General features: G+C 40.4%; 1 protein-coding gene across 1 annotated transcript in view; it reads left to right on the forward strand.

Annotated features, from left to right (window-relative positions):
* LOC140235089 (uncharacterized) overlaps nucleotides 1-12,804 on the forward strand; it is a 126,683-nt gene that overhangs the window by 61,651 nt on the left and 52,228 nt on the right. The window contains exons 2-4 of the mRNA XM_072315125.1: nucleotides 4,321-4,419; nucleotides 8,242-8,340; nucleotides 9,488-9,586. Of these exons, the coding sequence (XP_072171226.1) occupies nucleotides 4,321-4,419; nucleotides 8,242-8,340; nucleotides 9,488-9,586 (297 nt within the window). The remainder of the gene's footprint in view (nucleotides 1-4,320; nucleotides 4,420-8,241; nucleotides 8,341-9,487; nucleotides 9,587-12,804) is intronic.

A 12,804-nucleotide genomic window follows, 5' to 3' on the forward strand; every position in this document is an offset into this window, starting at 1 on the left:
TCCCCCCCATCTCTGTCATCATCCTCCAGGACCATCTTGTACCTCTTCTGTTCTTGTTACCATGGTTCTGTGATGCCCATGGTGAGCATCCCGTGGTGCCGAGAGTGATGAGGATACCTGCCTCTTAAGCCATGTCTCCATGGAGATCTGAAGGCGGCATCTTCAGCCGCATCCACAAGTGACTATGGCTGATACGTCTTTTGCATCTTTACCCCATGGCAGCATCTGTGTGTGTGAGCTGTCTCCCTCCCAAGATGTCAGGAATCATATTTGCCCGGGGGGTGGCAGAGTGAACCACATCTGAGGAGGTGTGGAGGATGCTGAAGGCTAAAAGGGATTTGTTATGACTTCTACCCGTGACGTGATCCCGGGATTAAGTATGACCATACTCAGAAAGTGACTTCAATATACTGTCCTTTCCAGCTCGTGTCGTATTGGAGAGCAAGTGATTGCATTTGCGCTGTTCAAATCATACTGACATTTCTTACTTCGTCCTCATGCTGTGCTGAAGGAATAACTGGAGATTTTGGGATCTAACCAGATTTTAGGAACAGCACAGAGTGGCGATACTATGCCTAAGGGCTCTACTCGGGAATTTCATATGTTGCCATGAAAAGCGCGATTTCCGTCAGTCATCTCGCTGCACTTGGCATACATGCGTGGATACTCCAGATTTGGCAGCTTGGCGTGTCAGCTAATGGGATGCGGGTTTGCGGTAGCAAAGCTTCGTGACATTCTCTGATCAGCCACAGATGCATTTTCTCTTCTGAATTTCATCTTCCTCATTAGCATAACATTTAGATGGATTCCGTTCCCGAGCACACAGTCCTCGGAAGGAACGGCTGATTTGCGGGTGAATCCTTTCTCCATTGTGTTTATCAAATCATGCATCTTCTCCACCCCCCCCCCCTTCTCCCCCTTTCATTTATCTTGCTTGTCAACACCTGTGATGGAGTGATATGCCTAAGGAAGTATGTCTTTCTTCTATTGAGATTTTAGCTCTGAAGAGCAGAATTTGTATGAAAGCAATACTCCTTGCATTTTTGTGTGTTTGTTTTGTGTGCATATGTGTGTAAGTGTGTGTGCGCGTATGTTTGTTTGTTTGTGATGTCAAAATCTCTCAAGAGCAAGAATGTGTCTCTCACCAGAATGTATGACCTCATCCTGGCAAATATGCTTTTTTTGTTACCACCTATTACGTGAGATAAACTTGTAGTGTTGTGTTTCAGTGCATTTCTGTTGAGATGTCATGCGCTTCGGTGTCATCAGAGTATGTGAGACTCCTTGACCAATGGTCATTGGTCAGCTGAAGTATAAAGTTATGTATTTGAATATGATGATCACAGTTGATCATGTTATCATAACTTTATCTCTCTATATATCTGTATACACTCTATCTTATGTGCCATAAGGATGGGGACATTGTTGTAATGTGAAATTTGTACTAATTCATTTTCTCAACACGGCATCATCACTTATCAATGTATTCCCATTGCCTGAGGCAATTTTGCATATGTACCTCTGGGAGGAAAGCTTGATAAAGTCTTTGAGACGAGACAACACATTCATAAGTGGTTCATTTTCATACCCCCGCTGTTTTTGTGATTGTAGTTAACTGCACGATACATCGAGTTTCCTATCCGGAATGGGTAACGACGTTGCCATATTCTCGACATTAGCATCGATAATGGGATTTGCAGCGAGGCATTCAGGTTGTATATCAATTTATTGCGAGAGTAAATTTTGATTATTGAGATAGTGGCATGATGATTAATGCGTTTGTGACACTGTATGATTCTCGATATAAAATTCTCTACATTCTGCCTTTATGTAGTTTAGCTGAGAGGGTAGAGAATTCAATTCATCCTGAGTACGGATATATGATGAGTCCATTGTGTCTGTAAAAGGATGAAATCTGAAGATTTCATTTCTTCTTTTTTTTGCCTCCCCCCCCCCCCATTACTGGATAATAAACATCAGGGAGATAATTATGTTGCGTGAGCATAGTTTGAACATCATGAGCAGCAAAGTTATGACTGTCCAAATGTTTTCCAAATTGTTATCTAACAGGGCACTCACTGGGAATCTTCAAAAAGTTAGTCTGCTCTTTGGTATACAAAATCATGGGCTAAATAATCTTTTATATACATCATCAGATAGAACACAAACCCTTTCCGGTGATATTTGTTATATTATAACAAAGAATATTCCTTAAGTTATGATTAAAAATATCTTAGATTTTCTTAGTATTTTCTTTAGTTTATAGCAGCTTTAATCACAAATATTTCAAGGCAACAAGAGCAAAGTCAAGTTATTTTTGTGATACAGCTCTTCATATCATTTGTTGTTGTTTTTTGTGAACTTCGCGATTCAAAAATATTTGCAAATTTAACCCACCACCAAAATATTACCCTCCAGATAGGTTTGATTTAAGTATGAGAGCGATGTATGTATAATCCAACATGAATTTACCATGTTCTGTTGATGGTTCTGGAATGCAAATTCAACCACCACTGAAATTGTTGGACGATTTGTGAAATATGCCTGCAAAGTATTCAGAATCTGCAAAATTTTCTGCAGGACTCTTCTTTAGACACCAGCTATCACAGGTCATTGTGATATAGTCCTACAGTGTATCGCCAAGGAGAGATGTAGTTGACTTCTATTGGAGCATAGAATTGATATTTGTGTCAGGCATCTGCTAACAATGTCGATATCGATTCCAGTGATATCACAGCCATGTGACTAAAAGATGGCTACTTGAAAGGTTTCCTTAAAAAAGCAGTTTAATGGGGTCCTGTAAACCAACTTGACTGCTTGCCGAGGGCAATTAAAAATTCACTGTTGGGCAAGAGATACGAACAGACACATGCCTGTGTAATATGTGGGGCCCCTTGCCCGAACACCCATCCAGGCAAGTGGATAATACAATGATCATTCTTTGTTGCCCTGCTGTATGAAATGATGTACTGACATACCAAATATCTTCATGTGTTTGAAGTTCCCATAGTATGATAGAATGTTTATTCTTTTGTAGACCTGCCGTTTGAAATGACGTACTAACACACCAAGGAGCTTCATGTGTTTGAAGTTCCTTGGACATACATTGTACTCACCATATTGCGTGTCCTATCCACTCGTCAATATCACAAATATGCTGTGTTGCTATCGTGATTTTGTTGCCACACAACAGTTCATTTACTAGATTTTCCCTCTTGAGCTTATAGACAGCCAAGGGTGTGTAACATGAACTGTTGTAAAAGGTCACGCAGTGTGTCGAGTTGTGTTGCCAGGGAAATAGATACAATGCGTAGGATGCCGTCATTGTATTTTGTAGAGCCCACAGATTTAATATAAATATATTTCTTTGACAAACCAAATTTTGTTTTCCCCCCTCAATGTACCATCAATATACACCCCAGATGTCAATGTATTTTGCAAATTTTATTTCAAAAGACAGTGTAATTTTCTTTTGAGCATATGGCACAAAATTCGATCCCTGCACTTCTGAGATATAACTTCAGAGGCAGTAGTCGATATTGCTCTACTTTAGACATAAATAAGTGACTAGGTTGACGTCCAAAGAAAACGATCTAAAAGTGAACATGGTGCGTTAATAATCCTCCAATCCTCTCGTAAACGCTCAGAAGATGAGCCATAAATATCTGCAGTCAAACACCCGCCATATGTAACGCTATCAACAAGCTGCTGCACTTGATTATGGCCGTCGTTAAGACGAGGCAGTTTATGTGGCGCGATCAGAGTCACAGCCTGAACTCGCCTCAACTCCCGTAATGTCCCTGTTTAGTTGCAAGTGCCATTTTGGCTCCTGGACTGCATCCCTGGATATATCTAACTAACCACATGAGAATGACCGATGAAGATGTTTAGCATACCACACGATATCATGATTATGATGTAGATTTGATGCTCATGTGTGACTAGTGAACATGCACTTTGGGGAATGAAGGTAGCACATGGCTTGACAGAATGAAATTGCTGCCATTTTTCATCGTTACTCTGGTGTGTATGTCATCTTATGTAGAAAAGGAAACAGGGAAAATACATTATCTTTATTTTGACATGATTTTGTTAAAAAGAAATGAAGGACTGGTGTGTTTCATTTGCCGAGGTATTTGCTACAAAGTATGATGTCAGCTGCAAAATTTGTGTTGCATAGTCTCATACCTACTTGTAATATCGACAGTGAATTATAATCACTTATTTGTTCTGTTTCTGATGCTGACAGTAGCTATTGGCCCCAGACAAGTCATTAATGTGATGTTTTGGGTCTTTATATTTCATTTTCACCTTTGCTAGGGCGGACAGACATCTCTTATGTGCGCATCGCAAATTGGCAACCGAGAACTGGTTCAGGAATTACTACAGAAAGGTGCTGACGTCAAAGCCATGGACGAGGTAGGGTATCCTCTTACTCATGCATGGATGAGCCAAAAACTCTTCCTCCTCCTCCTCATCTGTATCATTCTGACAGCCACTACCAACCATCCACTACCCCTGCCTACCCCACCCCCATCCCCAACCCCCATCCCCCACCCCCATCCCCCACCCCCATCCCCATCCCCCAACCCCTTCTTCATCTCATCCAAAATATCTCTGCCGCATCAAATCATTCTTTAGATTAACTCATAAGAATTGGATTGGAATCCGTGAGCATTGTAGCGTTGTGGACGGCCACTACCAATCATCCAGCCGCCCTCCCCACTCTACCCCACCCCCATTCCCCAACCCCCTCCTCATCTCATCCAAAATATCTCTGCCGCATCAAATCATTCTTTAAATTAACTCATAAGAATTGGATTGGAATCCATGAACATCATAGTGTTGTGGACGGCAACTACCAATCATCCAGCCGCCCGCCCCACACCACCCCACCCCCCATCCACCACCGCCATCTTATCCAAAATATCTCTGCTGTATCAATTCATGCCTCAACTCATACATTTTTTAGTGCCACTGTTTGCCGAATTTGAATCCATGAACATCATGGCATCGTGGACGATTTTGAAGTTTTCTGAGACTTTCGCTTTTAAATCATTTGAATGTCGGCATGGCATAGTGGGTTAGAGGGATCAGTTGTGCCAAATACATATCATTCCATATCTGGTTAGCCCGGCAGACTAACCCCCCTTAAATTCATGTCTTCCTCTGCGGTCTTTTGACAGAAAAATCCTTCACTTAATCAAGGGTGGAAGTGCCCTGCCTTGACAATGAGATGCCCTCATTGACTTGACAGAATGTGCCCTCCTCGTTTGTTATGTGCATGCATGGTACCGATGCACACCGGTAGTGTCGTCCTTAGAAAGTCTGCCCGTGTGCTGGAGACTCCAGGGAAGGTAGCTAATGGACCTCCAGTTCTAGCACCTTGCCATGGGGAGCTGACTAGGAATAGGGAGGCATGCTAAATGTTACGGGGGGGGGGGGGGAGCTAGAGGTAGGGGATGGGTTATCAAGGCATACTAAATGCTATGGGGGGGGGGGAGAGCTAGAGGTAGGGGATGGGTTATCACTTAGAGCTCCTGTTTTATTGAATGCCTGTGTCTGTAGGTTTTAAGATCTGTGCAGGGTTGAGTGCAACTCATGAATAGATTGTGAAAAATTCCACCGTTATGACAAGACACACACAGCAGCTTTGCATACATTGTACCACTTTAGTTTGATCACTTGCTATATGTGCTCGCTGTATGAAATTAGGGAAGTTGTATATTATGGTAGTCGCATCATTATGTCGTTTTTCTTTTGTAAGGAAGATGTTGTAGTGGACCCTCAGTAGAAAGAGACCTGTGCTAATCAAGTACTTACCACATAACAAAGGTATATGTGTGGGAGTCTAGAAACAAGACGCGACCATAGCTCTGATGTTTTCTCTTTAGTACACTACGGAGCAGTAAGTTTCAATCTAACCAAGACAGCTTTGACACAAGTCTGACCCCTGTTTCTTGGAAAGCTACACACAACACAAAGGGATTATGAATTTATTTCCTTTGTTACTTTGAGATGGAGATTGCCATCACCTTCTATAGATCACCTTGCTTGTGTAACATGGGGCTATGATATATGAGATGTAGAGGTCTTGCAGAGTTTGATGTAACATCAAGGACCAATCAGAGTGCTTGCATACACGTCATTGTAGTACATGATGGTAGAAATTTGGACATAAGAAAAATTGTTGTCTACGGAGAAGTTATAACATCTTTGTTACAGGCAACAAATAATTACCTCATTGTAGTTTCACTTTAGCTGTGAAACTCATCAGTCTTTTCCATGATTCATTAAATGCACTGAGCAAGAAAAAGATATCATGGCTGATTCAGTATTGGTTTTCCTGAGACTACTCATGACCCAGTCAGTTTAAAATGCAAATGCTGAATAATGTTCGTGTATAAGAGAAGGCTGACATTTGATATACTACTTTATTTCTGTGGCATTTTCAGTTAGGAACAAAAAGCACATAATGGTAAACATACTCTTTCTAATCTTCAAAACATCTTCTGTAAATTGTTTCTTTAATCTAGCCCCCCATGTTTTTCGGGGAAAAATGAACTGGGGGGGGGGGGTCAGATGGAAGGGGAGAGACTGAGGTATTTGGCAAACCTGCATAAGGTTAGCTCTGGACAGGGTCCATTTTTGAGCCTGTGTGTTTGATCACCTTACGAAAGGCCTACATGAAAATTCAGTAGAGGGATCAAATGACGTGGAAGCCGGTAAGCAAAGCCTCGCTTCTCCACGCTATTCAAACAGCCGCCTTGGCGCAGTGGGTGCGATCGGGGGGCGGTCGCGATTCAGAAACGGTAATTGGTATGATACCGATCCCCCGGACGACTTTACGGAAGAGGGGGGTGAGACCAGGGGTGGGGCGAGGGGGGTGGGGTGTTGAAAGAGCAGAGAGAAGAGGGAATTTAAATTATATGAACAAGACACTGGGAAAGATGTGATGACATTGTTGACTTACATTCGCATGTCATCTCCACATTAGTGCACATCAACGATGTCCTAGAAAAGCAGGTAGGGGCCACGGGAAGAATGAGAGGCTATGGCCAATCACAGAGGACAGTCTTACTGGACTCTGCCTTTGAATATCAACTTTCCATCATTTGTAACTCCATAAACACAGTGATGGTGTAGATGTAAGTTTGCCTCGCATCTGAGGGGGCCAGAAACAACTATTCCTAAATACTTCCATAATCAAGAAATATGCATGAAAGCTGACATGACGAAAATTGTGATTTTCTCTTTCTCAGCATCTGATGCTCATGCCATACCTGAGAGAAATCACAAATAATGGTGCAGATGAATTTGCGATATACGTTGGAGGCAATCAAGCCACGCTAAAGGTTTCCCTGTCAGAAGAAAAGAGGAACATTAATGGAAGGCTTCTTTTTTTGCCCTAGACAGACGTCTTCATTTTGAGTCCCATCACGTTCAATTTGCATGTAATGACTCCTTCTAGGAATGGATAAGATGCAGAGAGTGGTTGCTTGGCGACCGCATCCCTGAACTCTTGTTAGCATTTATGCATTTTACCTTCCCCTGCTGTGCGGCTCATCAATCTCGCAAAGTAGTCTGTCCTACCCTACCTCCCCCCCCCCCCCCTCTCCCTCTCCCCCTCTCTACTTCTCATCCTCTCTCTTTCCGTCTGTCTCTCTGATCTTTACCTCTGGCGTTGTGTTACAGGTGAAAAGGAAATGAGATGACAACATTTATGTATGAATTGGAATCCTTTGTGTCTTACACAACTCCACCGTCTGTGTAAAAAACCTGCACATGACTGACTACCCCCCCCCCCCCTCTAGAGTTATTTATCATGTCATCAACATTTAAAATTCAGGAAAATTGATTTAAAAAGGAGTCTTGCAAGAACATGATGCCTTTGGTAAGAAAAGGACGGCACATGTACTTGCTGGATGAAACAAATTAGTGATGGCATTTCTTTTTACACGCCATCTGAACCTTGAGATTCACATACTTTCTACACCTTTTTAGACTTATCCCGTTCCTTGCAAGAACCTGGCGGCCTTTGTATTAAGTCTACAGGGATTTCAGAATTTAGTATGGAACGATTTAAGTGGGTATTTGATGACACACAGTATAACTTTGAACTGGCATGTTAGTTACAAGACATTTCTGGGATTTGTATGTTATACAAATGTATATGCTATCTCTTGTCCCCTCCATTCTATTGAGATGAATAACTGTGTGGAGTGGTCATTCCTCCTCCAGGACAAGTGGACGCCCCTGATTTTTGCTGCCAGGGAGGGTCATCTGGAGATTGCCAAGGCCTTGCTGGACAAGGGAGCCGATGTTGACCATGCTGATGTGGTGAGTGTGTGGGTTCATTCCTACCAAGTGTCTGTGATCCTACTGGGGCTTATCTCCATTAATGTGATGGTGTTTGTAATTAATGTAATTGATTCATAATAAATAAAGATAAGAAATAAGATGGAAATTGAAGGTTCAAAATTCACTTGTGTGTGCCCCATTCATGTGTTCATGTATCTGTTTTTGTGTAAATTCTATTTAACCTACTGTATATTAATCCCTTGGTTTTAAAGCCATGCTTGTACTGCCTTATCACTGTGGAGCACAGTTTGAAGTACTGATGAGAATTGCTATCAAAGATAGTAGATAACAAGATACGAAGGCGCGCGATAAAAATGGACACAAAATGGCTACCCTACATGAAGATACAAAAGAGAGCTAAGTACAAACTCAGTACACCTAGGAGCATCATTCATTTCCAAAGGTAGTGGTATTTTTATTATCTTAAAAAGATTTAAAAATTATAGTCGTAGCTTTTTTTCGATTAAGGGGATTATTTTGAAGAGCGAGATTTTAGAGTAATAAGGATTATTTCGTGGAGGTAAAAATTTGGCAACAACATGATCTCACGATCAAAACGCTTGATAAACAACAACAACATCTTCAAAGACAGCGCGTCTCAGGCAAAGACACACATCACCTGAGACGCACTGTCCCTGAAGCCGCTGCTGCTGTTTATCAAGCGTCAAGGCAGCGCGTCTCAGGTGATGTGCGTAATACGCTTGAGGACCGCGCACTGTCCATTTGTTTTGTACAGGATTAGCGCGCACTTTCCTGTCTTATTAGTTAAGCGTCTTTGATTGCTATCATAAATTGTATAAAGTGGCAACAACCATGTAATCTTCATCGATCGTATGTGTCTAGTCCAGTGCCAGAAAAACCATGTACTGCATTAGCTTGAAAAATACCCAGTGCCTGTTAAGTTTTCTAGGAGCACTATCTAAGATTGAGGAATGCATATGCCACCTGTTGAGAGCTAGAATATACAAATGTGAAAGAACAGTACCATGCTCCATATTTTGTGCATGATTAATCAAGAATTGAGAGTGGTAACTGGAAAAGGCATTATGCTGTCATGGCCTGTGCTAAAGGCTTGATGTCGGGTTAACATTCATGTGTCCCCTGTCTCTTCCATTTCCATGCTCAGAATGATTGGACGCCCCTAATGTGGGCGAGTTACAAGGGACACACGGACATAGTCAAGGAACTCCTGGAGCGGAAGGCTAACCCAAATGTGCAGGCCCATGTGAGTTTTAAAGACACCTCAGTAATATATCATCGTTGGTCTTTAATAATTGCCTATTTTTGTCTCTCTTTTTTGATTGGCTAAGTATGGGTACTGTTTAATAAACATTCTAGCCAAATTAAATTCACCTCATTTGAAATAGTGCCACTTGTGCTTGAGAAAGTATAGCATGATGATAATTCAAACACGTTTTAGAGAGGATCCCAGTGGTCTTTGTGCTACACAGAAGACAATATGGGGGAGCGAATAAGAGGAGAAAACACAGTGGATGAGTCGGTGAGACAATTAATTGACCAATAGATTCATGGGGATTAAATACTTCGATATGGTCAGGCTGCCTTAATTCGTCCATCCTAAATTTGAGCCAGCAGATGGTAGCTATTACCACAGAGCCATAGTTGGAACAAGACGGGATTGCATCGAGACGTACAGAGAGTAATTTCTTTATTCCTCACCCCTCCTCCCACATGCACACTCATACACAAACACACACGCAAACACACACGCACACATACACACACACACACTTTTTTCTCTTTCGTTTTCTTTCCAGGTGCCAAGATTTATTAGTCCTGGTGCTTTACAAGCTAATCATAGAGCTCCCAATTCTTTCATATCATCAGCAGTTTTAACTTCGAGGAAGTGTAGAATATGCCACAAAAAATAAAGGTTAATTGATGAAAGAATAAGCCATCTTCTCAGAGGGAAAATGAACAAACAAACAAACAAACAAAGAAGCAAAGAAGCAAAGAACAGAGAAAAGAGAAATATAGATAGCGATAGAGAGAGAGATATAGAGAGAGAAACAAACAAAGAGGATATTAAAAATGAATAAGAGATTTATTCCAAATATTAACAGAAACCACTGAAGTTCATTCTATTGCCAAAAAAGGAGAGATCAATGTAAAAGTGAGAGATCAGAAATATTTCAATCAAAAAGTATTTCAATACAAAAATGAGAGGTATAGAAATGTAGACATTTGTAAGTACACAAACGTGAAAAGAAATCAAATCCAAATGAAATCTCATACATAACTCAAGTTTGTTCGTTTGTTTGAGGGTTTTATTGTGGTTTTTTTTTTTTACTGTTTATAATATACCAGTGACAAGCCATCATACAGCATGTTGCCAAAAGTTCTGTCACACAGTATCTATGTTGTCCAAATTCTTATTGTGGGTAAAAAAAGATGAAGAGTTATTGAATAATTCAGTCTATGTGCATTGGAAAAAACAGCTGAAGCATGAATAAGTTGTCTCCCTCTATTCCTTGTGGTCAAAGTCTTATCATTATGGAAAGAATACTTGTGTGGTTGAATCATCAAATCCACATCAACCTAAAAAAAAAAAATTCTGATTTTTTTTTTTTGTTGTATCATTGACTTTACAACTGTTCAAGTTTATGGCGATGCTGGATGCAAGTAGAGCTACATGTTAGATGAGTTCTTGGCAAGACTTTTAAGTATTTGCTGCTTGTATTACAATATGAAATAAAGAAATCTTCTTACCACTTAACAATCATCGGGGGGGGGGGAGAAAAAATTATTAGCAGCATATTACATTGCATTTCTTTCAGTGAACAGATGCTTTATACATGATTTTAGGCATGTATACATGTGTGGGGAAAGGGGGGTTTTCAAATTTAAGTTTTTGTGAGCTGAGATGTGGGATCGAAGTGCTGGTGTTGCGTTAATTGGTCTGTTTTGCATCTCATCAAAATTAATTGGAAGTTTTTCAGCAGAAGTAGAACGGGGGATGAGAGAAGGGGAATGAGGCATGTTGAAGGTGTGGTCTGCTGCACTGACGGGAAATGACAGTAATGATGAAAAATGACATTGAAAATAATCAAGTGCTTAATAATTCATTTGCGCCGATCCTGCTCGCATCTTGCTTGCGTCAGCCGTGTGTGATGAACGAGGCCTCCCCATAGTGCTTCATTTGAAAGAATGTGAGGAAGAGAAGATATTTTTTTCTTTTTTTATTAACTGCCTTTATGTCAGGGATAGAAATAATTACTTGGATGTAGGAGGATTTAAGCATGGCTACAGACAAAATGCTAAATGAGGAAAGAAAAATCACCCTTCCAAGAAACGTGGGTGGAAATTAAACACATACTCAATGAAGGTGCAAGATATCCCTTTATGAAATTATCATGAGGCTCATAGAAAAAAAAGGTTGACTTCAAAGGTAGTTTTAACCTTGTTTCGTATAGCTACAAATCTCTAGTGCTGATATAAGTTATTTTGGGTTTTTTGAAGTCACTGTCTTATGTTAGCTTATGTGAGGTCAGCCCAGCTTCGGCCTTTGAGAAATCACGACAAGACAAAATAGAACTGAAAAGAAGAATTAGATTCTAATTAGCAAATCCTTTTTCCCCTTGCTTGCAGTCAAAGCCTCACTGTGTTGACATTACAGATTGTGATCACCCAATACGAATGCTAGTTAGTTTTCTGAGAGTGCATAAAAAGTAAATCTGGCTGATTATCAAAACAAAATATTGTTAAGTGTGACAAATTGTATTTAGTCTTCCATCTCCAGTGTTTATGTAATTTCTTCAAAACTATATTTGCTGATTAGAAATAAGTATCAAATTACTAATTCATCCTTATTATCACCATGAATACAGGGGTACAGGGAAAACTGTTAAACCAGTGATGACAGGGGGCTGCTAGATGAGGTTTTGATGACTCTATGCCTTTGATAAAACAAAAAACAAAAAACAAAAATGAGATATTCCGTCGTGAGGGGAGGATGCAATGAGTTTTAATACTGTAAAACATGATATATTCACGGCATGAATTTTTCGCGAATTGGAGCCGACAGCTTTTTTTGCGGCATGAAATTTTCACAAACTGCCACAGGCATTCAATGCATATAGTGTAGAAAAGAACTTTCGTGTGCATTTTAATTTTGCAAATCTTTGTGCTCGCGAAATTCGCGAAATTAAAATGCACACAAACATTCCTCATTTTACAGTAATTACGAAGGAATAGGTCTGGATTTCTTAAAGGGAAGATAAACCCCAAGAACAATGTGGATTGAGTGAAAGCAGCAACATTAGTAGAACACATCAGTGGAAGTTTGAAGAAAATCGGACAATCGATGCAAAAGTTATGAATTTTTAAAGTTTTGGTGTTGGAACCGCTGGATGAGGAGACTACTAGAGGTTATGACGTATGAGTGGACTACAATATCAAGAAAATATAAAGAAAATACTACAA

Source organism: Diadema setosum, chromosome 11, assembly GCF_964275005.1.
Source record: "Diadema setosum chromosome 11, eeDiaSeto1, whole genome shotgun sequence".
NCBI classification, from domain to species: Eukaryota; Metazoa; Echinodermata; class Echinoidea; order Diadematoida; family Diadematidae; genus Diadema; species Diadema setosum.